Below are 27,143 nucleotides of genomic sequence, written 5' to 3'. Positions count from 1 at the left end.
GATCTCTTCTGGAAGCTGTTCCAGTATAGTAGCTAAAAGCAGACTCGCCATGCTTAGAGTGAACACTTGGTGTTTCTAGCTGATGTGATCCTAATGATCTGAGTGATCTGTTGGGTTTATATTCACTGAGCATATCTGCAATGTATTGAGGTCCTAGGCCATTGAGTGATTTATATACCAGTAATAATACTTTAAAATCAATCCTATGTAACTGGCAGCCAGTGTAAAGAGCTGAGGACTGGTGTGATGTGTTCATATGTTCTGGTTCTGCTCAGAGTTCTGTATGAGCTGCAACTGTCTTATGGTCTTTTTGGGAAGGCCAGTGAGAAGTCCATTACAATAATCCACTGCTGGTGATGAAAGCATGCACAAGTTTCACGAAGTCTTGACTGGAAACAAAGCATCTAATTCTTGCAATATTTTTCAGGTGATAGTATGCTGATTTAGTTATTGCTTTGACATGACTACTGAAACTAAGGTCTGACTCCAGAGACACACCCAGATTCCTGACGTGATTTTTAGTTTTGACCCCTAGACTGAAGGTATGCGTTCACCTTGAGAACTTCATCTTTGTTTCCAAACGCAATGACTTCAGTTTTGTCTTTGTTTAACTGAAGAAAGTTTTGGCACATGCAATTGTTTACTTCATCAATGCATTGGAACAGAGAGTTAATGGGGCTGTAATCGTTAGGCGATAGGGATAAGTAGAGCTGTGTGTGTGTGTGTGTGTGTGTGTGTGTGTGTGTGTGTGTGTGTGTGTGTGTGTGTGTGTGTGTGTGTGTGTGTGTGTGTGTGTGTGTGTGTGTAGTAGATCTGTGTGTCGTCTGCATGGCTGTGGTAAGAGATTTGGTTATTTCTCATTATTTGGCTCATTGGGAGCATGTACAGGTTGAATAGGAGTGGCGCAAGAATTGAGCCTTGAGGGACTCCGCATGTCATGGATGTCCACTCAGACTTATGGTCTCCTATACTCACATAATAACCTCTGCCTCCTAAGTATGAACCTGAACCATTTTAGGACTATCCCAGAAAGCCCGACCCAGTTTTTACAGCCTGTCAAGAAGTATTTTGTGATCGACAGTGTCAAATGCAGCACTGAGGTCGAGTAATACCAGCACTGATAATTTGCCTGTATCAGTATTTAAGCGAATATCATTTATTATCTTTATGAGCGCTGTCTCTGTACTGTGGTGCGGTCGGAAACCAGATTGAAAATTGTCAAAGTATCCATTCGAGGCTTTGAAAAATATGCTTAGATTAGAATTAATTATAAAGTAATAAAATAGCCCCATTATGGATTTTCGGATATGAACTTTCATGTAGTGTGTTTTATAGCTGTTTGTGAATGTAAAAGCTCTGCAAAGTTGCTGAACCTGCGTAGGTTTGTAGCTAATTTGCATAATGCCACCTGATTGGCTGAACAGCGTTTCTTTGCTCCGCCCTCAAACACTGTAGTTTATCTGAGACTGGAAGAGTTTGGTTTGTGTTGTTCATGTCGCTGTTTTCTGCTGGCAAAGCAAATCCACTGATGAGATTGATACGGTAAAACCCACGCCATCGTTACTCTACGCATCACTGTGTGTCAAGAGCTGAGATTCAGATATGATAATGAGCTTTTGATTTCTGACCAATCAGAGCAGAGCAGCTATCAGAGAGGCAGAGCTTAGAGAGTCTGAATCCTTGATGGAAGTGTTTCAGACACTGAGAGAACAGAGCTGATGCTGCAGGGGATATTATGAGAACATTAAAGTGTTTTTGCATTGCAAAGTGTTTTGCATTTTAGTTGTTGGAGACTAAAATAAAATTAGGAGCCTTTAAAATAGCATAATAGGGGCCCTTTTTTATTTCGACAATTTTCATGCCATTCTCATTACTATAATGCAAAAACATCTGAATTTCATTTTTGTAATGTTGAAATTTTATCAATGGATTTAATCAATGCATTGCAATTATTTTGTGTGTCTGTGTTTGTTGTCAGTGTTGAACACAACTTTAGTTTTTGGATATCAGTCAGCTAACCTTATAAAGAAGTACTGTGGCATTACCATGGTACAGCGACGTCTCAGTTAGTAATACCAATGAGTACTCATATACTATTATATTTGCATTATAGTCAATGATACATCAAAAAATAACACCATTCTACCATTTGTATGCAAAACCAAGAAACAGAATAGATCTCCTTATTATGATGAAATGTTTTGATTATTTCTGTATGACTGTCATTTATGTGCTTTAGAAGACCAGTGCATTTGCAAGTAAAAGTGTTTTCAAATGCGTTTTGTACAGGTTTCCTCAGTTCTCTAGCGCCATCTGCTGATCTGCTGAAAGCATCACACAACCAATCAACATGGAGAATAGTTTGTCATTGGTTGAGCCTGAAATAATATTTATGCTCTTTTTCCAATTTGCAGGATTATCTTGTACACATCATAGACACCAGGAACCTTCCCATCAAACCAGAACAAGTGTGTTCGCTGTTCGGGAATATTGAACACATTTACGAGTTCAACAGGTAAGATTCAACCATGATGACTTATGCAATAAACATTTTTATCGCTTTTATGCAATGCACACCTATATCGAAGTACAGCAGTGTCAAGCCAGTATTGGGTCCTAAAAATTATTTAGATTTATATTCTAAATCTATAAAAAAAATCTATATCTATAAATTATATTATACTCTAAATCTATAAAAAATTAAATGTATATTATTAAAATGATTTCCTAATGCATGTAATGTCATTTAGAGTTGATAACTAAACCATACTTGCAAAAGCATGTTCAGACATAAGCAATGGATTTATTCAGGACTGATGTTCTGTGTTTAAACATTGCATTGTATTCATTGCCTCTACGTCGTGCATTAAAATCCTTTAATGCATGGCTAGCCGTGGATTATCCCGCTTATACCACGGTTATTTGCCAAGTTAAAAATAAGTTAAAGCTGTAACTGATGTTTACAGTGTAATTTTTTTAACAGACGTGTAAAAATGAAGGTTATTTTCTTAAGTTACGGCTCGTTAGTTCTAGCTCTCCGTCCGCTTTAAATAAAGTAGAGCCATTGGATTGCTTTTATTTGAATGAATTATCACATTTATTTAAATTCATTATTAAAAGAGAGAGACAAAGAACTGAAAGAGTCCCAATTGCCAAGGTAGTTGAGCCCCATCGGCTCCCTGGTGAACCACATTTCGGTGCTCTCGAGTTTGCACAGAGGGATGCGTTTCGGATGCAAATAAAACTCCGGCATTTTCTGGACACTTTGACAGATATTTTTTAAAGCTGTCCACGGGACAAAGTGGGTCGCCGGGGCTCGCAAACATAAATCCTCGTAAATTTTCCCTGTCCGATGCGGTGGGATCCTTGTGGGTTTTTGTCTCTGGGTTATGCGTCAGCGTTAGGTACTCTTTCCCATTCTCGTCTTGCCGGAGAACGAAAGACTCTTTTGATAGGTTACGGTTTCCTTCTCGTCCCCTCCGTGCAAAACACAGCTGTATGTCAAACCAAACTTTTCTTACAAGTCCTGTGGGTGTGAAAGGTGAGAGTGCAGGTGCATTTCTAATTTTCTCCAAGTCAGACTCAGTAATACGCAGATGATGAACGCCGGTGTCTTTTCCATTTTTCCTGTAGCGCATTAAAACTGATTTAAAGATGGCATTGCTTGACTTGAAGTCTTTATCACTTATAATGTTGTATTTTGTAATGTGACGGTTTATACCTGCTCTGGGACACATCAAACTTGCAACACTGTATTCGCGTCCAGCGGTAGACTGAACAGAGGCATAAAACTCCCGCAATGTCTCATTTAAAAGAGAAGCTGAGTATGTCTCGAAATCAAAATTTTTCTGTCTTTGGCGCAAAAAGTCACTGAAAGTGTTAACTGCCCATTTAGTTGTCTTTTTCGTATTGACCTCATCTTTGTCGTCTTCGATCTTATCTAGCTCTGTCGGTGTTAATTCTTTGTGCCGCTTTTAGACATTCAACGTCTTCTCCAAGTCTTCAATTTCGTCTTGTGCCTGGGCCCATTTCTCAAAATTATATATATATATATATATATATATATATATATATATATATATATATATATATATATATATATGTATGTATATGTGTGTGTATATATATATATATATATATATATATATGTATATGTGTGTATATATATATAAAATGTGTATCAGCATAGACGAAAAGTTCACATTTTTTTAACTTTTTTTTGTTCCATTTGTATTTAAATACAGCAAATACTTGTAATGTTAGAATATTTGCTTACTTTATTCAGTCATTTTGTTCGTCAACTCAGTTTAAATATTTCTAGATTTAATAGTCTAAATCTGTAGTTTAAACCATCAGCATCACATTTTCTGCTAATTTAAAAAAAAAAATAATACAAATGAACTTTAAAACACTTGATTTAAACAGCTTCTGTTCTGTAAATGACTGTACATGCATCAAAGATGTACAATACGCACTCGTCCCAGCATGAATCAGAAGATCATATTTGCCGGCCGCAGGTCTTTAGTGCCTCACGGAGACCAAACACTGAAGCGAAGCGTTTATCTGGGCAAGTGTGTTACGTGTGTCACTCCACCGTGTGAGATTTGCATTTCCAGACTTCCTCTTTGTGTGAACCTTCAGATGTGTTGGTTATCATCACTCATAACCAAATGCATGTTTAATTTACATGTTGCTTGATCATTTTTATCCCGTTAAATATTGTGTTCATCATAAGTTAAGATTTATTGTTAACACTTTACAATAAGGTCGTTGTAATGTTAGTTCATGTAAATGATTGTTATTAACTGGAACCTTATTCTAAAGTGTTACACCTTGATAGTCAAACATTGTCATTTGTGGAACCTTCTTTTATCATTATCATCAAGAAACTCTTGTTTTCATGATTGTTAGGTCAATAAGTCACCATAATAAAATGCTAAAGTTTTATGTTTTCTTTTCTAGTGAGTTATTACAGTCTTTAGACATGTGTGCCAATGATCCTGTGGCCATTGCCCGCTGCTTTGTGGACAAGGTACTAAATGCAAAATATAACTATAAATATTCAGATTCCTTTACAATACTTGTAACTTCTCGCATTTCATTTGCAGAGCAACTATTTCGAGATCTACACGCAGTACTGTACAAACTACCCTAAGTAAGTAAAGCGTGTGTTAAATCAGTGTGTTTCTGCCTCCGGTGTGTGCCGGCGATGATGCATGTGACAGATTATTCCTCTGAGTCAATAACGTCCTTCATAAACCACATCAGACAGACAGTTTGAGTGACACTAGCCTGCTGGGATGCAGAACGTGTCCCGTTTGGGTTGGGTTGTTTGTTTTAGGATGTTGCCACACTAATTTCAGACTCCTATGACTGTTTAGATATAATATCTCATGCACTTGTTGTGTTTAACCCTTGACAATGCATGACATCCGCTGCATCTTTACAAGATTTTTCATCAAAGTGTGTTGTTGCATGCAAACCACCAGGGGTGATGACTTTTGACACATAACTATACTATCAAAACTGTATTAGTATCTCAGTGACACTAAAATAACACTGCTGGTTGTTCCATAAGAAAGTTGGTAGATTTTTATTAAGACTATAAAAGGAAACCGGTTTCTTCATTTATAACAGGAATTCCCAAACTTTTTTTTTTGTTAGCTTTTTGACCAACTTTTTATTAAGTCACCCTGCGATTTTAAGTTAACATTTCAATAAATTAACATATTTTCATATTCAAAGTTCTCTGATGTCGCAGGTAAACACATTTAGGGAGTGTTTAACTTTTATTGTTTATTTATTGTTATAAATTTTATCATTTAATTTAGGTACGCACCGATATGAAAATTTTGGCCGATACCGATAATTTGTTTTATCTGAAAGCCGTTAGCCGATAAATCCAAATCCTAATTTTTATATAATTTTTGAGAGCCTGATGGCAGAAACAAGTCTCACCATTCAAATCCATGTCCCAAACACACAATAATAATGTTCTCATTATAATTTTATGTAGCTTATATGACCGACTTGTGATGCACTGAACTGGATTTTCCTTTTTTGAAGTGATTCCAATCATATTTTGAGCAATTAAAAACCATCATGTTGAACAGTGCGCATCTAACGATAATATTACAAATGAACAAGTTTTGGCCGATACCGATATATTGTGCGTCCCTAATTTAATTATTAGCTTTTTATCAACTCATGAACCCCAGTTTTTACAGAATTTTTACACTGTTTATTAATTATGCAAAATAGTCGATTTTGATTTGTTGTAATTAACCCTTTAGTGCATGACATCCACTGCGTCTTTAAAAGTATTTTTTCGTCAAAGTGTGATGCTACATGCAAACCACCAGGGGTGATGACCTTTGACACATATCCACAATACATTTTTTATGTCATTGTATGTTTATGTATTAACATAGATTCAACATGACTGATAAAAAAATGGACCACATGTGCCTCTAGCAAACAAGCAAAATAGTAATTCATACAAATTTTTGATGCATGAAGCAAGTAATCCGTCTCTTCACAGACTAAAGTGTGCGTGTCTCTGTCTGTAGTTCAGTGGCGGTGTTGACAGACTGTCTGAGGAATAAAACTCTGGCCAAGTTCTTCAGGGATCGCCAGGCGTCGCTCAAGCGCTCTCTTCCTTTGGGTTCTTACCTGCTCAAACCGGTTCAGAGGATCCTGAAGTATCACCTGCTGCTTCAGAAACTGCTAATACACAGACACGCTGCCGTGAGACATGTATATATAGACATACATAAATCCTGTAGCAGATCTAGGCAGGTGGAGCTGGGGAGGTGGAGGGGTTATAGCACTGCAGGACTACATTACAGCAAAACAACGAACCACTTTTGTAATTTTTTTAACTTCATTGGAATCGTACGAAACTTGGTAAAGGTTTTGGCACTTTCTGTGTGAACAAAAAAATCACGGACATGATTGGGAAAGGTTAAATGGTCCTGTAAAAATTGTGCTCCTCATGGTCAAAAATGAGCGCATTGAAAATTAATGGGAGACGAATTTTATCTAGTGGAAACGTTTGGTACTGCAGCCAAACAAAATCTTACTGAAAGCTCATTTTTTTAGATATCAAGCTCACATTTTAAACACAACTTTTGATTAATGGCTTTGATTTTCTTGCCGTTTTTAGAGTAAAACGTGATTTTGAAAATATATATTTCACATAAAAATTTAAAATAGTATTTTTGTGCAAGTGTCGTCTTTGAAAAGAGATCAAACTTAATTCTGTGCTCTAATGCAGTCAATATTTACGACAGTTTAAATTGGACATTTTTAGGTGTATGCTCAAAAAGTGAATAAATGGATTATAAATACAGCTTAAATATAATTTAGTATAAAAAAATCCCCAAAAAATACAAAACATTACATAAAAAACATTATCAAACTAGAAAACATTTTATTGACAAAGATAAAATAACAATTCGGTCATTTTTGACCGACATGCAAATGCGCACCAGAGGGTTAAATGTTGAGCAAGCATTGGCCAATCAGCTTGTGCCATGCGGTAATGATGTGATTGCTTGCTAACCGCTAAAGGACCAATCAGCCTGTGCCGTCTAGAGTTTCATGACTGAACTATCCACACTATTCCTGCGCCCCATGATGCTTTGCGTGAATTATGGGTGTAACTTCCGTTAAGCTGTAAACAATCAGTGAAAAGGCTCGCTCTATGAACACAATACGTTAAAAAAAGTGTCACAACGAGATGGCATTAATCTACGCAGAGGTCAAATTCCAAGTATGGGTTACCTCATGGCCCAATGGTAACAGAGTTGGACTGGTGACCCAAAGGTTGCTGGTTCGATTCCAGTACCGGCAGGAATATGACTGAGGTGTCCTTGACCAAGGCACCTAACCCCCAATCGCTCCCCGGGCGCCACTCAAGGCTGCCCGCTGCTCCGGGTGTGTGTATCCACGTTTGCAGTGTGTGTGTGTTCACTACTCACTACTCTGCTCCTAATGTGTGTGCACTTACTTGGATGGGTTAAATGCAGAGGTCAAATTCAAAGTATGGGTTACCATGGGTAACCATACGTGTCACTTCACTTTCACTTTCATTATGTAACATATGTTGCCTTAATCAAAAATGTTCATTAAACTTCAGCATTATGTGATACTATTTCAAAGTGATTTCCTTCATTTTGACAGATTATAGATTGTATGTACCTGTGAAAACAAACCTGGAAAGAGACGTGAGGATTTGAGGAGAATAACGAGAGATTCTTCGAGCATTCCAGTGAATTATTAATGGAATATATCGTAAATTAAATTCGTGAGAACACCACAAATGTATATGTTGGACGGTATATGTCTTTTTTAATAGTAGTTCCCCAGACCAGAAGTGCCATCCATAATTCAAACACAGTGAGATCATCAGGAATAAGAAACGTATATATTTAGTGTTGCTGACATCACTGTGTTTCACTCTCCTCCCACAACAGCATAAACTGGCATTTATAGTGTAGTGGGAATATTAGGTAGGAAATGATGTTGTGTGGGGCTTTATTTTATACATCAAAATTTGATTAAACAATGAATTTCCGACTTTCTGTTCGTGATTATTAGTTAATATAATTTCCCTGCCTGCATGGTCCTATTTACCAGGGTTATTATAGTTCAATAAAACCATGAATTACCGGTATGTTTGTTTCTCAAACTAAACATTAACAGATAAAAAAATATAAGTTATTTCAGCTAGTTTCCAAGGCAACATTTCTCATTTTCATTTAGTTTAACAATATAGCTAAAGCAAAACTAAAATAAAAATGAACAAACACAGTCATGTTTAAACAAAATATAAATGACAAAAAAACACATATGACTAAAAATAAAATAAAATTTAAATGAAAACAGAAAATATAAAAACTAATTCAAAACATTAATGAAAAATAACACTGTTAGTTGCACCATAAGAAAGCTTTGAGTTTTTCATTCAAGATTTTAAGTTAATTTTTCAATAATTTAAAAACACATTTGCATGTTCACTGTCCTCTGATGTCGGATAATGGTCACGTGACACGCAGATAAAGATATTAAATTTTTTCATTTATTTGTATTGTTTTTATTTTAAAACTAGTTATGCATCTGAATTTTCCATTAATTACAAACTTTTCATAAAATCTCAAACCCCAGTTTGGGACACACAGATTTACCCTGATTAATTATGCAAAATGGCTAATTTGATTGCATGTTCAAATGTCTTCATTTGCAATTTCTTGGTTTTGTCCTCTCATCTTCAGGGTTTATAGCAGTCGTCCTGTGATCTGTGTGTTTCACAGTATCTCTCTTCTTTCTGACTGTGTTTCTGCTCTTCTAAAGGAGATTGCTAAACACTTTGGCCGTGAGGAGGACGGGTATGATGTGGTGATCGAGGCCATAGACACCATGACGGGAGTCGCCTGGTACATCAACGACATGAAGAGAAAACACGAGCATGCAGTGAGACTTCAGGTCTGGACCACTACAAAAACATTTACTGAAATAAAATAAAATGTCAAAAATTATTTTATTTCAGCTAGTTGCCAATGCAAAATTTCTAAAATAACAAAAACTGAAATAAAAATTGTGGATTAAATTTCAAGTAAACAAATAAAATGTCATCTTTTTTTAGTAAATGTTTTATTTTGATAATTTGAATAGGCAAAAATACACAACAAAATATCCAAAACTTTAACAAAAATTAAAATGAAATCAGAAGGTATAAAAACAAATTCAAAATATTAATAAAAACTATCGTAGCATCTCAGTGATACTAAAATTACACCAACCTGTCCGGTGTTTTATGCAGGACATAAGTATTAATTAGTCACAGTCTTAATGGAGTAAGAGAGTCCACTCTCATAGTGGTATTTAAAGGACATGATCTTGATTATTATGATATAACCTCATGTCGCATTAACGGATGGAATATGACTATATTTGATTTACAATGTTAATGAGTGTCATGCATCAGATTATCATACTCTTTGATTAATTATAAAATGAAGTCATGACTCATGATCTGGAGGATGTTCATTAATGGATCTAGGCCAGCACACGTTGTTGTTATGAATCTGTACGGCTGGTTAAAGATCACTGATTACTGCACAAAATGAGCCAAGAATGACACTATTGTGCCTTTGATCAACATGTGTGTAGAGTTTAAATACTCCAGAGACACTGATTCTGTTACTAGTCCATGTTCATTGTGATGTTGCATGAAAGTCATGGAAAAATGTTCAGCTGCACCTGATTGTGTAGCATTAAATTATTCTATTTTACTTAACTCTACTATGTTCTATTCTATTCTACTCTACTTTTTTATATTATATTCTAATTCTATTCTATTCTTACTTTATTATATTCTACTTAACTCTGTTATACTCTGCTCTATTTTTTCTATTCTACTCTACTTTATTTTATTCTATTATACTCTCCTTTATTCTACTCTATTATACTCTACTTTATTTCTATTCTACTCCACCCTACTTTATTCTATTCTACTCTGCTATATTTTTCTACTTTCGAAAAAGTTTCTACTTTATTCTATTCTGTTCTGCTGTACTTTACTTTATACTATTCTATTCTACTCAACTTTATTTTGTTATTCTCTACTCTATTATAACCCTACTGTACTCTATTCTTCTCGACTTTATTTTACTCTATTCTGTTCTACTTTATTCTACTCTGTTCTACTCTATTCTGTTCTACTTTATTCGTTTCTACTCTGTTCAACTCTACTCTATTATACTATATTCTGTTCAACTCTATTCTGTTCTACTTTATTCTTCTCTATTTTGTTCTACTCTATTCTGTTCTGCTCTATTCTACTCTGTTCTACTTTATTCTTCTCTATTCTGTTCTACTCTATTCTGTTCAACTTTACTCATCTCTACTCTATTCTGTTCAACTCTACTCTTCTATTCTACTCTATTCTGTTCAACTTTATTCATCTCTACTCTATTCTGTTCAACTCTACTCTACTCTTCTATTCTACTCTACTCTATTCTTTTCAACTCTACTCTACTCTGTTCTGCGTGCAGGAGGTCCAGTCTCTGCTCCTCAACTGGAAGGGTCCTGATCTGGCCACTTACGGAGAGCTGGTTCTGGAAGGAACGTTCCCCGTCCACCGGGCCAAGAACGAGAGAACCCTCTTCCTGTTTGATAAGATGCTGCTCATCACCAGGAAAAGAGGAGAACATTACGTCTTCAAGACTCATATCTCGGTATATCATATTATGCGTTATTTAGACCAAGGATTATCAAACTTTTTTTTTTTTGGTCTGAAACCCTTTGACCTAAAATGTTTACTTAAATATTTAATCTTTTTTTAGTACTGTAAGTGTCTTAATTTATTTATTTATTTATTTTTTATGAATTTTTAGTAAGTGTTTTATTTTGATTTGTTTTTATTTTAAAATTATTTATTTTCATTTTTACATTTTCATTATTTTTTTCATTTTAGTAAGTTTTATTTTGATCGTTTCATTTTTAATTAATTGATTTTAATTTTACATTTGAATAGTTTTATTATTTATCGTTTTTAGTAAGCAATTTTATTAACTTTTTTTGTTCTTTTCATTTATAATTTATAAATTTATTTATTTATTTATTTTATTTACTTATTTATTTATTTTATTTTATGATTTAATTAATTATTAGCTTTTCAACAACTTAAAAAAAAACCAAAATGAAATGATACATTTTAGTAATTCTTCTTATTATGCAAATGCATCCTAATCTTTTATCATATTGCTGCTGCTGTCTTATGCATGACGTTTATCTGTCTAATTAATTGCACACCATCTCGTTAGCTGATCAACAGGTTATTGTATCTGAAGAAGCTGGTAAACTTGTTTTGCTTGTGTTCAGTGTTCCACACTAATGCTGATAGAAAGTGCCAAAGATTCGCTTCGGTTCAGCGTGATGCATTACAAGCACCCGAAGCAGCCGCACACAGTTCAGGTGTGTATGAGCTCACAAACTACGCAAGCGCTTTGTTGTGTTTGTTGGTTTAATCATGTTGTCATTTTCACAGGCCAGAACCGTGGAAGAGAAGAAACTCTGGGCTCATCACATAAAGAGACTCATTCTGGAGAACCATCACGCGGTTATACCGCAAAAAGTACGTCCCATGGAACAGATCCATGAATGTTTAAAGGGGTCCCATAATGCCCTTTTCACAAGATGTAAAATAAGTCCGATGTTCCCAGAGTGTGTATGTGAAGTTTTAGCTCAAAATACCCCACAGATCATTTTTATTACCATGTTAAAATGTGTGCTTTTTGAGGGTGAGCTACTCCCGATAAAGAGCTATGAGCTGCTACTCCCGACAAAGAGGGCGGAGCTTCAAGAGCTTGTGTGTTTCAATTTAGAAATTACAAAAACCTTTAGCCTTTTATGTTCAAACCGGAGTCGGGAGAAGATTGAGAGACTCGAGAGCATGTAAGAATGAAACGGGACATTTCTGAACGGTTAGTTGATGAATTTATGTAGCTGATGGGGAGTTAACTATCATCAAGTCATTGATTAGCAGAATCTGTCGTTATAATCTATAAATTGTGTTCTCGGGGGCGGGGTTTATGTAAATTTTAGGATTAGTGATGTCACTAACCCGTGAAGAAGCTCATTGTAGTCCCTACCAGCCGTTTGTTGTAGTCCTTAAAAAGCGATTTCTGTAAAAAAATAAAAAATCTCCCTTTGCTTTGAACTTTGAGCATTGTATCTTTGCAGATGTTGTTTATGCTCAAACAGCAACATTACACACTAACTAAAGTTAAAAAGTGAAATCTGAATCGGCTATATTGTATTAAACAATGGCTTTGCTTTGCAATTACTTTCAGGCCAAAGACGCCATCCTGGACATGGACTCAACATGTGAGCTGATTTTCAACATTTAATGCACAGAAACTCTTACAGAAACTCTTACAGAAACGTTACTATTGTTGTCAATCTGTTTTGTTTTTACTCGTTCTCTCTTCTTCTCAGGTCCAGTAAAGTATCGTTACAGCCCAGACAGACTGAAGAAAGCGGCGTCCTTTAAGACCGACGATTTCTCTGGCGTTTCACTGAAGGAACGGAGACGTTCTGGTGAGTGAATCTGATTCTTCGCTCATATAAGTGAGAGTTCAAATGAACAACTAAATTTACACTATATAATTGTTTTAAGTTGGCGATCATATTTTCTTCTCTATTGTGACTTGTATCCGAGTGAAACGCCTCTGGAACTAGAACACATGTGGGCGGGGCTTAATTTTGTCTGTAGAGAATTGATTGGATGGTTGTGGTTTGCTATTGGCTGATCTCATGTGAGTGACAGGTTATAGCCCCACCCACTTCATCAGAGAAGAGATGGTGCAAGAGGAAGTTATTCTGATTTAAGATTACGATGAATTTAAAACCGATAAATCATTTATAATAAACACTGCAATATTACATTAAAGAACTAAGAATGGTCAGTTTTGATTTCATGGTGACTTAACTTGTCCTTTTTATCTTTGACAGAACCGGGGAAACGAACTGTACGAAGCACGAAAGGTAACTGTTTTTCTTTGTTGTGTGAAACATTTTGAGACCACAAAACGGGGCTCGTTTCAAATAAATTTTGGGAATCGCATAAAAACATATGATTTTTTGAAAAAAAGTCAGCATGAAACACCATTCTTAAACATAACCCAGAATTAGATTTCATGAATTCATTACCAATTTGCCAAAATGTAAAAAGTGATTCCATCCAAAGTTGCAAATTTAACTTGGTCAATCGAATAAAACATTTGTGAATAAAGCAGTGTTTCCATCAGCGACGCCATTGGTCCACTGTTTAGTATAGTTATCCAATCAGTTTTCTCAAAAGATTTTGAGGGATGTTTCCATCATAGTTTGTGCATAGTATAAAAAATGTATCCGCTTAAAGTTTTTAATCCATATGATTAGAATTTACGCACATATTGGTGTTTCCATCGAGCATTTTTTTTTAAGCAGTACCTCGAAGGTATTATGCATAAAAATCGGTGGATGGAAACAGAGATATTAATCATGTGACAGTCAGATTGTCTTCCATTGAACTTAAGTCATTACAGAGTCATTCATAAGTCGACAGCATTGCTGAGTATTTTCTCCTTAAAACTGCAGTGAACCATAGACAGTTTTAAAAACACGGTTTGAAATCGCTGGTGTTTCTGACGTCACAAACTACCTTGTAACCAATCAGATCAACGTGTGATCGTCAACGAGTGGATCTCTGAGTGAGTGAGTGAGTGAGTGGAGGCGGGGCTCATTTGCATATTCATAGAACCGTGTATACTAAATGAGGCACATCGAGTTACATTCAAGATATTTTAAAGCATGACGATTTTTTTTTTAAAGGAAAATATTTTAAATGTGTCATTTTGGGTATCACAGGTGTGTTTTAAGGGTTTAAATGATTGACTACAGGGCGACTTTAACAAAAAAAATTCATCATCTTGCTGTATTAGCAAATATATGCACTTTGATGAAAACAAAATATATGCAAATAAAATAAGATTTTTTCTTCCTTCTCCCACTATACATGCCGTTTTGAATGCCTGATTGATTAAAGAAGCCCTGCTATACAAAAGATCAGAGATACGGTTGATAAACAAAGAAAGTTTCTAATCATATCCCTGTCATCTGGGACTCACGGCAGGTGCGTCGTGTTTGTTTCCGCTCATGTGGGAGACACGTGTCCCGTATGCGCTGTGGTCCCTCTGCCCGCTTTAGCATCAAAGACACACAAGACTCGAGTCGTCCTCCTGCGTCGGATCAAAGGCCACATCCCCGGTCCTCCACCCGCACACATAATGATGTTAATTATGAAGCCCATCAGCCTGAGGCTTTGTCATGCGCCAGTTCCTTTCAGTCCACAAACCTGTTTCTGGCTCGCCATCAGCACGAGTCCATTATGCATTATAATTTTCAGAAAATCCAAGCAGTTTCATCTTTACTCATCACACACTCTTTCACACCTTCCAGATTAAGTCATTTCCAACTTCGGCTTTCACTGTTCCTGTCTTGGAAATCAGTGGGGAGTGTCCAAGTTTGCAGTTGATTTAATTATCTTTGCATAGACTTGGCAAAACACACATTTTTAATGCCATGTTATGTGCAATCAGAATATCACAGTAACACTGTACAATAAGTAAAATCACAGTAACACTGTACAATAAGGTACATTAGTTAATGTATTAACTAACATGAACTAACCATGAGGAATACATTTGTTACTGTATTTGTTCATCTTTGTTAACGTTAGTTAATAAAAATACTGTTCATTTTTGGTTCATGTTAGTTCACAGTGCATTAACTAATGTTAACAAGATTTTAATCAAGTATTAGTAAATGTTGAGATTAACATTAACACAGATTAATAAATGCTGTATACATGCAGTTCATTATTAGTTCATGTTAACTAAGGTTGTTAACTAACGAACCTTATTTTAAAGTGTGACCAAAATCACTTTTTATCAGGGCGCTTTACAAACAATAGATGGGTAATCTGTTACTTAATTGCTATTTTAATAACATTTTATTTATCTTTGTCTTTCATCTTTGCATCATCTTAATTGTCCATGGACGTCACTCAGGCACGCTTAAGGTAAGGTTTGCATGTTTGCTCTCCAATGCAAGCTTTTCACATGTCTAGAGTACATACAAGCCTAATTCATTCGTGTATGGGATTTTATGATGGCACTAAATGTACAGAACTGGTCAAAAGTTTGTAACAATTCAGGTATTTTAATGTTTTTGAAAGGTCTCTTCTGCTCAACAAGGCTGAATTTATTTGATCAAAAATACAGTAAAAACTTTTATTATTAATATTAATCACATGATCATTCAGAAATCATTCTAATATTCTAAACATTTCTGATGATTATCAGTGTTGAAAACTGATTTTCTTGCCTTTTTTTCGGAAAGCGTGATGCATTTTGTTTCAGGATTCTTTGAATTTAAAGTTCTAAAAGATCAGCATTTATTTGAAATACAATCTTTTGTAACATTATAAATGTCTTTACTGTCACTTTTGAGCAATTTAATGCATCCTTAATGAATAAAATATTCATTATCTTAATTGCGTATCACAGAGATATCCAAAGAAATATGAAGCATCACTACGGTTTTTAACATTGATGATGGTCAGAAATGTTTCTGGAGCAGAAAATCATACAAGAATGATTTCTGAAGGATCATGTGACACTGAAGACTGGAGTTATGATGCTGAAAATCCAGCTTTGACCACAAGAATAAATTACAGTGTACTCTATATTCATATAGAAAACCATTATTTTAAATTGTAATAATATTCCACAATTTTTACTGCGTTTTAGAATGCAGCCTTCTTTCAAAAAATTAATATATCTTAATTATTCTGTACTTTAGACCAGTAGTGTATTTACGCTAAATAACATTAATGGGAAACAATATGTCAAGCATTTATTTCATAAATGCAATTCATACTTAATTGCAGTAGTAAAAATGTAAATTTACTTTTTAATGAGCGCCCATTGACTGAGACACACGACTTTTCTGTGACGCCCAGCATGCAGACAGCGAAGGTACTCTGTTAGTGGATGAAGACCGTCTTTCCATACTGCCCACTACCAACGTCACGGCACGTTCAAATCCAGAACTGAAGACTGCAGTACCTGGAATGGTTCGGAACGGACAAGATCTTGAATCAAGCACAAGCTCGCTTTATGACGTCAAGGAGAGCAGACTTCATCTCGAGGAAGAAGAGGAGGAGGAGGAGAAAGCAAAGATGAGTGCAGAGGACCGAATAGGAGGAGATAACGGAGAAGAGGAAGATCTGATGGGGGTTGAGCAGGTAGCTGACTTTGCCAGTTCAGTGTTGGCCGCCATCTCCTGCTGGCGGTATAGGGCCAAGGCTTTGCTTTTTGATCAGATCACAACGGTGAGCCTCTCTGTCACCTATTGCTTTCTACTCTCTATGCATAACCTGGCAGCCACCGCCATGCTATCAATCACATTCCCATCTGCTGCACGCTGACTCTGATTTCTGCTTGTGCACCCACACTTCTGATGCTCGAATGCTCTTGAATGTGCAGTTGCATGAATCATTGCATGGACATAACAGCATGCATGGCCACTAATCATCCATTAGCATGTGTGTCTTGTTTAAGACTCTTGGCCTGCAAATTGAATGCCATCTTAAAAATTAGATTTTTCTAAACATTTATCATTGACGTTATGAGACTTCGGAAAAGAACTTCAGTATGACTGAAGAAAAGTGTTTATACCATAATGCATTGTTTTTAAAACTAATGGGAGGTACTATTGTTTTGTCCCATGTCTCATGAATCAATGTTTTATTTCATGGTAGATATGTCAATGTTTAAAATTTTGATGTAGAATGCATTGTTTACATATGATGGGGAAGTTACAGCTTGTTGTGGTTATTAAGATCCAATGCATAATAATACGGGACGTCGGGTGTCTCAAAGTGTTTTCGCACTTGGAGCCACAATGAGATTTTTTTGATTGAAGTTCGACTTCAAAGGGAAATTTAACTGTCAAATTTTAGGGGTGGAGGTCGGATGGCTTACCTTCCGTAATTAAATTAAACAAAGGTTCCTGTTTTATTGTGCTTTGTTTGATGGCACACAAAAGCAATTTCATAAGGTCAGTTGTCTGTGGAAAAACATTGAAATGCATGAATGCTTCTAAATGAATTGCAAATGTTTACAAAAGGTTGAAATGTCGCTAAAGTGCATCCAGAATAAATGACATCTGTCAAATGTGAACGCTGTCATTCAGTAGCGCTTTTTATCTGTTAAATTGCCGTATTGTGTACTTACAGGACAGAGAAGGTTGTTGGGAGAACTGGCCAATGAACAAGAGCAGCCAGTCACCTTGTCAAGAAAAGCCTGATGATATGAATGACACTTTGACTCTCTTTGGACAGGTAATGTCATGTATTATGACCCTCATAACCCACTTTTGATAATTGGCTAATCATAAACAATGGGAGAAAAGGGTTTACAAAAGGACTTGTTGGAAATATAAATTGCACATGTTCTTTCATGCTGGTCACTTGAAAATTGAATTACGTTATCTTCATATCCTCTTTTCTTATCTTCTTTATAGCTTCCTGTAGCAATAACTGTCTTCTTTCTGTCCACTTTCTAGGGCACAACTGGGGAATACAGTTCATCGAAGACAGAGTCAGAGGAGATGAGGATGGACCAATCAGATAATTATCCTGAAATGTGTGGGACATTAATGGCACGATGCCACACTGATCCAGAGATAGTAGACTTCAATAATGGAGGAGGAGAAATTGGAGATAATATAAAGAAGGATAGTGTGGATTTCTCATTCACGGAGGAAGGAACGACTCCATACAGAAGTAACCTCTCGGAAGATGTGCAGAATATGGAGGTTGATGTAGATGTTGAAGTGCCTGGTGGACTCTTGTCTTCATCCATGCTGGACGAGGCAAGTGATATCCCAGAGCGGTGTACCAGCAGCCTCTCTCAAAGAAGTAGTCTTGGAGTTGAAGGGTCATTTGATCTCGACTCTTTGGAAGAAAGAAGAAACAGTTTGCTAAGCGGAGGTGCAGATCCCCATGAGAAAGACAAATCCCAACAATTTAGACGGTCCACTCCAGAACAATTAACAGATACTGTTCCTGACAGCCCGTTCGTTCCAGACCAAAGACCTCAAATGAAACAAGACACCCTTTCCAAAAAGGACAGATTGCTCATACATAAGATTAGACACTACTACGAACATGCTGAGAATCAGGACGCCAGCTTTGGCGTTAAACGCAGAGAGAGCCTTTCATACATCCCAGCAGGCCTAGTGCGCAATCTGAGTCAACAACTCAATGACCTTGCAGACGAAGATGTGGCATTACACAGGAGGGGATCTTCTGTAACAAGGCCAACTTTATGGTCTGTCTTTAATCGACCAGGCTTAGACGATGAAAAGAAAGCAAAGGACAATTCTGACTTTGTGGTTTCTGCAAATGGCAAAGAGTCCATGCTTGGACCTCAAAATGGAAATGAGCAATTCCAGCCCGCTTCTGACATGGTCAAGGTGTGGCAAGACATGGAAGTGGAGATAACTGGGTCTTCTGAAGAGCATCGGGACTTAGAGCATTCCCAAATGACTACAACTGTACAAGAAACAAAAGCTGAAACTAGTAAGGTGAGCTCTGATAGTGGACTTGGGGAACCTCTACTAATACTGGAAGAATCCGATGAAAGCTCAACCTCATCCCCAATCAACAACATCTTAGAAAAGGAGAGGATGCAAGAGTTTCGGAGCCCTCCGAATGAGGATCACACGTTCCAAGAGCGCTGCAAGGTTCACCACCCTCCTCTACCAAGGATCATCTCTTTAAGGTCCGCCAATGAGGATGACCTCGTCCTTCAAGATATGGAGAAGATGAAAAACAAAGTGTTCCAGTTGGCCAGGCAATACAGTCAGCGTATCAAAAACAGCAGACCAGTAGTAAGGCAGAGAGCCAAGATCTCAGAGATCAATTTCATACCCAAGAACCTGTCTTTGGTCACGGAGGAGAGACCTCTGGGAAAGGAGAAAGGTGGGTCTAGTGTCTAAGTAGACATTTGCTTTTCCAAACTGATAATTCACTTTTACTTGAGGAAAAATCCCCAAATTGCTGTTAAGTTTCTTGCCTGATGGCGATATCTTAGTGGTGATTGTTTACAACTTATTGGTTACCAATCCAGACCATTGGTATCCAGGTATTTGCTTAAAGGCTTGAGACTATTACAATATAGAGATGGCTCTGATGGAGTGTTTGATGGATAGGAATGTGTAAGATCCATTTTGAGGTTGAGTCAAGATTGAAATCAAGTGGGAATACAGTGGGTGCTTCTCAATACTCAAATTGATGCTTCCTCGTTTCCTCGTTCTTCCGTCCTCCAGCCCGTGACCCTGAAACCGATCGAACTCAGCCATCTTGAAGGACTTTCTCAATTCTCTAATTGCACTGTGAGGAGGCGAGGAGCGAGGAAGCTTCCCGAGGAGTCATGAGTGAGGATACACAGGTGTATCCTCCCCTCGAATCCTAAGGGGGTGGAGCTAAGACGCGAGGAAAGAAAACGAGGATGCACAAATTAGAAATGAGAAGCACCCAGTGAATTGGATTTCCGAAAGCACAAGTGCACTTTCCTATCGGAAATCCTCATTGGTCAATTGTTTCCTAAATCAGAGTTTGGATTGCATGACTGATCAAACCCTTGTGTATTCCCTCCACATCCTTGCGACGCACCATTCCCTTTAGAAATCTATGGATTTGCAGTGTTCTCTGGAAATAGTGTGAACTCTGTGTGTAAGCACCCTTATTTGTTAAAGCAGACTTTTAACCACTGCTCTTTTGTGCATAGGCATGCCTGACAGGACACTGTTGCTGACCTTGAATGAGCAGGACATTATCCCGGACTCTAAGACTACTAGTCCAACTTCCAGCCTCTTTTCTCCTGGAAGTCCTCAGTCGCCATACTTTTGCAGATTAAATGCACAGAGACCACAAAGTCCAGTACAAACGGAGAGCTTTCACTGGCCAGATGTCAAGGAGTTACGCTCCAAATATAATAGCCGAGAGGACGTATCCGCTTTCTCTCGTCCGGTCCCAGTGGGTCGCAGTAACTCTTTTCCAGAGAGTATTTTTCATGACGGAGAGAAATCGGAGAAGTCTGGAGCATCACGTTCCTTGTCTTGTTCATCCCCTTCCTATAGTGTCACAGTGCAGAGAAGTACATCCACAGATTCTACATGTTCCAGCAAGACCCTTGAAGCTGAAGGCTTGCCTTCGCTGTGTAGAATTAATACTTTAGATTTTGATGTGGGGACATCACATGCACTTGAGCAACCGGATGACTTTTTTAACCCTGGTCTAGATACCCTGTCCAACCTAATTGTTGTCGAAAGGGCAGCAAGAGATGAGGATACTAATGAGAATCAACTTAAATGGAATGCTTTTTCCCAATCTGAACTTGCAGTGGCGAGCAGTAAACAGCAAAACTTTAGTGCATGGATGGATGGAGGTCACCCACCATGCTCACTTGAAAAAGCGGAGAACAGTCAGCATAGTTTGGTTAAAAACCTGCGTGAGAAATTTCAGAACCTGAGTTCTTATACGTGAGTCTTATAAAGCATTAGTTTTACTCCAAACATGCAGAACCTTAAAATATCTTAAAGCTAACAATCTTTTCTCCAAAAAATGTCATTTGGCCACTGTTTGAGAGGCATAGTACATGGTCTGCATTTTTTTTAACCTCCAGTTATGAACTGTTAGCAAATGTTGTCCAACCCAACTGGAAAAGGGATGCCTTAGGACTTCAGAGAATATATTTATAAAATTTGCATTTGTAAATACATGTAAATTCGAATTTTTCTGCATTATTTTGTGCGTGTTTCAATGAGATGTAAACATTTGTTAAAGGAGCTGGCTGTGGTACTGTCATCTTTTTGTAACGTTTAGAAAATTGGTTTAATACATATTTTTTCCTTTGGTCATTTTGAAATTAAAAAACAATGAGGAACTATATATAAAATAGCTCAGTGCACACTATGTTACAAAGGCACACACATTTTTCATGTTATCAGAAAAGTAAAAGCACTGCCATATTAATTGCAATCTGTTCTCAATCTGCACTGCCTGATGTCTCTTCACTGTTTGTGTTCGAGCACTGACCAGAGGAAAGAGGGTAATCTCATAAAGAAGTCATTCCCCACTAATGAGGAGAAAACTGGAAATTATAATCAGATCAAGCCAGATGAATGATAAAGGCTGATGTCATTCCCAAAATAAATGGATAAGTCATTTGAGCAACATATGAATGCACAGTCACAGAAAGTGTCTTCCTCACTGTATTTGGATAATGGGAGTTATATTATAAGCTAGCTGGTTTTGGTTGTATTTTTTCTGCTCATTGGTGGGGTTGATGTCATCTTGTATATTTAATTATTTTTATTTATTTGAATTGGTGTAAATAGCATGCACAATGCCTTTGTCGACTCAGCTCAGCAGTGACGATTTTTCTGTCATACTACATTAAAAGAAGCTTTCCACATTATGATCATTATTCCCATCATCATTTTGTCCTTTATTATCCTGTTCACAATGTTTTTGTGTATTAAAATGATTCTGCATGACTTAAGGGCGTATTGCAGTTTAATTAGTTAATTTTAAGGTGGAATATAGCATGTACTGTATATGATTAATGACTTACAAGGAAGGAGCAGAAAAGAAGCCTTACTCTCATCCTGGATTACAGATAACCCTTTGAGTGGATATATGGAGTAACGGTAAGTACTTTATTGCACGCAAATAATGATTTAGCAGATGCTTTTATCTACTTACAGGACGTTTAGCCTATTACATGGACAGTCTCTCTGGAGCAACCTGAGGTGAACCTCTTCAATCCAACATCTTTTAGTGGCCATCACAGATCTAGATGTAGTTCTGGGTTTATTATATCTGACAATATGTTTTATAGTCCAAGTCTAAATATTGAATGGATTAAGTCGGTGAGGCTTTACAATTAGGATCAATTTATTAACATTGGTAACGTTCCCCCTATTGTGCTTATGAATATTCCCTTGCATGCAGCGTGTAATAAAGCTGTTTGTGAATGTATATGGTCTGTAAAGTCGAAAGTGCACAATAAATAAAGTTATTGTCTACCAAAAGAAAGAATCGACTCCGAGCCTAAACGAGTCATCAGGAATTCCAGTCTCACTTCCTTGACCTGCATTTGTAACGCAGAAACACATTTGCATAATGACCTTCGTTATTCAAAATGGCCGCCTATGGTCGTCATTGGCTGCCCGCAAACAACGTCTACTTTGACCCTCAAACTCTGTAGCTTGTTCATGTTGTGTACATGTCGTGTAAGTGTTTACTAAGAGAATTTGCTTTTCTTCTCACATCTCTAACTAAATGGGATTTACAAAATGCTTGTTCATTAAAGCTGGGACAGTTCCCACTTAATTTGGATCAACTTGCTCCTCTGAATAAAAACCTGTATGTAGGCTATATATGATTATTATTGATGTATATACATTTTCTACCGGGTGTTCAAAATAAAGTTTTGTGTTTTATATTGTAGGTCTCCAGCAAACTGGCTAAATCATGTTATTACTGTCTTACTGAAATACTTCTACTATAAGCAGCTGTGGGCCACTATTACCTAAAACTGTGTCTATTAATGCAGATTGTCATTCTTACTACTTTGAGTAAAGATAAAGGATGGGACACGATTTGTATTACAAACTTTAATGGTACATCAGTTATTCACGTTAATGCCCGACTAACAGGTGAAACTCTTTGAATATTGTGTAAAAGTTATAATTTTGATGGCTTACAGTTTATGAAAAACCCAAATTCAAAATCTCAGAAAATTAGAATATTACATGAAATCAATAATAAAAAAAAGGATTTTAAATACAGAAATGTCGGCCTTCTGAAAAGAATAATCATGCATATGTATATAGTTATACTAAATATATTAGTTTCACCTTTTAATTTGACCGGACACCGGAGATTTATATTACATCTTGTGAAATGGGGCTTAATAAGTCACCTTTAAAAGCTAAAAAAGTTTTGAACAATACAAACGAGTGACATCAGTCTTTTAGTTTAGCAATTTCCAAATGCAAAATAGCCGGGGTTTTTTTAAATAGACAATGGAAAAAATAATCTCTAAACTATTTAAGTAATGTGATTCTTATATTATTTTTGACTGCAGATTTATGTTTTTAAATAGACAATGGACACTATTATCTATCCTATTTAACTGGATACATGAATGAATCATTTCTAAATGCTCTCTCTTTCTGTTTGACCACTGAACCATGCATTATAATAAATAAAGAAGATTATTGTACTTTGAGTCTTATTAACGAAGACACCAAATGTTCTGATTTCTGCATCACTTGACTGAATTCTCAATAGCATACATATTACACTGCAGTATACGCTAGTATGCTCTTCCAAATGCAGCCCCTTGTGTTAACTCTCAGCTTAATGAGGCACAGGTGAAAACAAGAAGCTGATTGAGAAATAGTTTTGATTGGTCAACCTGTATCAGCAAGTGATTCAAAAGTGAGTACAAATAGCAGAGTGTCTCATTGTTAATAGTCAAGATTCCTTCAGTAGATGTTTGTGTGTGTGCGCGAGTGCATGCTCTCTTGAGTAGTACAATACACTCACCATGCCCTGGACAATGGGCGTTTTACTTTTCATAATGTCTGTGACCATGTTGAGTTCTTCTTTAAGGGCTGGTCCTGAGTCCTTTTTTGAAACGGGTACTCCTGGAGCAGTCTCTGAAAACACAAACTGTTTGGGCAAACTTTTAATAGGTGCTCAAGGTGTAGTATCTGATAAAGAAATGGAAATATCTGGGATTAGGTCAGCAGAACAGTCTGATGAATACCAGTCAAATGAAGGTAATTTGAGATCCTAATTTAAAGTGGGACCTACTTTTAAATGGGAATTACTAATTAACTTGAATTATTTTTAAGAGCGGTTCCACCTTGCTAAAGCTAAGCTGCGACGTCTGGGTGCTTCTGTGCACTGTGGAAATGATTCAATGACCTTGTGCATTCCAGGATTAAGGACGCTGCACTTTCTGGTTGATCGAGGTAAGTTGTTTTGGATTTGTGTAGAACCACCACACATTACCTTGATGGTTTCATGTTACGTGCACAAATAATAACTTAATATTACGTGTGTTGAATTTCTCTTTGAGAAATTAACTTAACCATTACGCTGTGGCATTAATACCAATGAATATTATGTAATGGAAGAATAATGTACATGAATTGCATATGGCAGATGTTTTATTTTCCTGAAATTTGTTTGTTTATATTAATTGCATGACTGGGTATTTAAAAATGTAATCGAATAAGTCTGAGGACTGACTCATAAAGTAAGATCTGGGGGTTTGAACATTCCGACGCGTAAAATCGCCACACTTTCTGATTGATCGAGGTAAATTGTTTTGGATATTTGTTTTTTAAATTATTTTAATTCCTTTCTTCATCAGGAATTGAGTCCCCAGTGCCTCTGTCTGAGATGCCAGCCAGCTGTGGTTTCTCACTGAAGCGAGCACGCAGAGATGTTTCTCTTGATGCTCCATACCAGGGCTGTCATGTCAGAAGACAGGTTAGTGTGCATACTAAAGATAAGTGCACTGTAGCTCTGCTCCAACCAAGTGAAAAGTGGGCCTTGGAATGAATTGTCTTTTTCTTCCCAAATCTCCTAACAGGGTGGATGTTATATTCTGCCACTTTTTATAATGGGGGCTCCAGTGCAAATGTCTTGTCCTGTGAAAATGTCTTGTCCTCCGAGTCGTCCCCTCCCTACAGTGTCCTGCTCCCCTACTAGCATGATTATCTCACTGGGCATCAGAGCAGATGATGTTAAAGTTAAAGGTAAGTCCCCTAATTCTTTTTATTTAATCCTAAGAGGTGAGCTTTATTTTATCTTTTTCTTTCCTCTTAGTTGATGGATCATGGTGGCCTCTGCTTCTAGCATATTCTAAATGCTCATTCACATTGGAGTCTGTTGATGGTTCACTGATTGTCACTGCGCCATTTACAGGAAGCTGTTGGGACATTAAGGTATAAATAACCAAGTGCACTTGTCTGATGCATCTATGTATGCTAGTTGATGGGTTAATGTCTTCCTTAGGATACTGACATGCAGCTCCATTTGATGTACGGTGACCGGCAAGTGACTCTTTCTTGTCCTGTGACACAACCAACGCTGGACCCAACAACCTTTCATCCGTTCCAGGACCCAATGGAAAGTCAACAAATGTTTTACCCTTTCCCATTTGGAAAACCCATGGGGTATCCTCCATATTTTCATGGTCTCCCTGGTGTACGACCTACACTTCCCACTGTGCCCCCTACAACGACTACTCCAGCTCCTCAAAACCCTAACCAACAAATGTATCCCATGTCAATGTTTGATCCATATCACTTTAGTTCTAGAGGTTTCCCAGGAGCACCACAGCGTCAACAGTCCAGGTACCCAAAGTTTTCTCCATACATGTACCCCTACGGGAGCCCAGATAAACCCACGACTACGCCTCCCACGGCCACTCCTGCCCAGTTTGACCATTTCGCAGGTTTCCCAGCAGCACCACAGCGTCAACAGTCCAGGTACCCAAAGTTTTCTCCATACATGTACCCCTACTGGAGCCCAGATAAACCCACGACTACGCCTCCCATGACCACTCCTGCCCAGTTTGACCATTTCGCAGGTTTCCCAGAAGCACCACAGCATCAACAGTCCAGGTACCCAAAGTTTTTTCCATACATGTACCCCTACGGGAGCCCAGATAAACCCACGACTACGCCTCCCACGGCCACTCCTGCCCAGTTTGACCATTTCGCAGGTTTCCCAGCAGCACCACAGCGTCAACAGTCCAGGTACCCAAAGTTTTCTCCATATATGTACCCCTACGGGAGCCCAGATAAACACACGACTACGCCTCCCACGACCACTCCTGCCCAGTTTGACCAGTTCACAGGTTATCCTCCATTGTATCAAAAGTTTTATGGCCCTCAACCTTTTGTACCTCCTCGTGGTCAATACCCATTCATGCCCCAGTATCCTCAGGATCAAGTCTTCCCTCAAAGCAAAAGACACAGATTTGGGGCCGTGAGGTCACAATCTATCCACTGGCCTCGCAAACAATGAATGAGATGAGTAATTGTGAAGTTATTCCAAAGTGGTAATTGATACTGGAAGAGATGACTTTCTCCTTTTCAGGTTCATAAGCCTAATAAAACTTCATGAGAAACTAGTTGTTGCTTTTCTTTTCCATCCCTTCCTTAAACTGGTTACGACTCAGTTTTAATCTAAAAAGCTTAGCTTGTCTTCATACAAGCTTGCCCTATACAAAAATCATGCATTTTTCTTGTCTTATTTACGAGTGCTTAAACGTAGCATGACAGAAATAAAGACCTAATGTTCCAACTCTTAAATGTAGCATAAAGCCTCTACTTGTGCAACAGCAGCTCAATTACTGAAACATATTCCAAATATTGAAACAAATGAGATTAAGTAGGGGATCACTGAAATAAGAAATGGCTGGATCCTATCTTAG

At 37.3% G+C, this 27,143-nt stretch overlaps 3 protein-coding genes and 1 long non-coding RNA gene across 4 annotated transcripts in view; 3 read left to right on the top strand and 1 right to left on the bottom strand.

The window, feature by feature from the left end:
• Nucleotides 1–22,097, top strand: part of LOC143746450 (pleckstrin homology domain-containing family G member 3-like) — a 56,640-nt gene extending 34,543 nt beyond the window's left edge. The window contains exons 4-19 of the mRNA XM_077238243.1: nucleotides 2,415–2,515; nucleotides 4,963–5,032; nucleotides 5,109–5,155; nucleotides 6,570–6,747; nucleotides 9,355–9,486; nucleotides 11,058–11,240; nucleotides 11,887–11,979; nucleotides 12,053–12,139; nucleotides 12,858–12,891; nucleotides 13,003–13,104; nucleotides 13,519–13,551; nucleotides 15,618–15,628; nucleotides 16,571–16,942; nucleotides 17,849–17,953; nucleotides 18,178–19,597; nucleotides 20,406–22,097. Of these exons, the coding sequence (XP_077094358.1) occupies nucleotides 2,415–2,515; nucleotides 4,963–5,032; nucleotides 5,109–5,155; nucleotides 6,570–6,747; nucleotides 9,355–9,486; nucleotides 11,058–11,240; nucleotides 11,887–11,979; nucleotides 12,053–12,139; nucleotides 12,858–12,891; nucleotides 13,003–13,104; nucleotides 13,519–13,551; nucleotides 15,618–15,628; nucleotides 16,571–16,942; nucleotides 17,849–17,953; nucleotides 18,178–19,597; nucleotides 20,406–21,163 (3,726 nt within the window). The 3' untranslated portion in view covers nucleotides 21,164–22,097. The remainder of the gene's footprint in view (nucleotides 1–2,414; nucleotides 2,516–4,962; nucleotides 5,033–5,108; nucleotides 5,156–6,569; nucleotides 6,748–9,354; nucleotides 9,487–11,057; nucleotides 11,241–11,886; nucleotides 11,980–12,052; nucleotides 12,140–12,857; nucleotides 12,892–13,002; nucleotides 13,105–13,518; nucleotides 13,552–15,617; nucleotides 15,629–16,570; nucleotides 16,943–17,848; nucleotides 17,954–18,177; nucleotides 19,598–20,405) is intronic.
• Nucleotides 1–27,143, bottom strand: part of ppp1r14d (protein phosphatase 1 regulatory inhibitor subunit 14D) — a 166,436-nt gene that overhangs the window by 92,315 nt on the left and 46,978 nt on the right. The window lies entirely within an intron of this gene.
• LOC143746398 (uncharacterized) lies at nucleotides 24,208–26,161 on the top strand (the record flags this gene model as incomplete). Its single annotated transcript, XM_077238208.1, has 6 exons — nucleotides 24,208–24,471; nucleotides 24,544–24,666; nucleotides 25,071–25,189; nucleotides 25,293–25,458; nucleotides 25,529–25,647; nucleotides 25,718–26,161. Coding segments are annotated over exons 1-6 (1,206 nt in total), but the record flags the coding sequence as incomplete, so codon positions are not given.
• LOC143746449 (uncharacterized) lies at nucleotides 26,164–26,840 on the top strand. Its single transcript, XR_013206558.1, has 2 exons — nucleotides 26,164–26,294; nucleotides 26,442–26,840. It is a non-coding gene; the product is annotated as an uncharacterized LOC143746449 (long non-coding RNA).

The sequence above is a fragment of the Siphateles boraxobius genome, unplaced genomic scaffold, assembly GCF_051911475.1.
Source record: "Siphateles boraxobius isolate OS27281-9 unplaced genomic scaffold, OSU_SipBor_1 22, whole genome shotgun sequence".
In the NCBI taxonomy this organism is placed as follows: domain Eukaryota; kingdom Metazoa; phylum Chordata; class Actinopteri; order Cypriniformes; family Leuciscidae; genus Siphateles; species Siphateles boraxobius.
The sequence above is the reverse complement of the archived record's forward strand: the minus strand, read 5'-3'. Positions and strand labels throughout refer to the sequence as shown.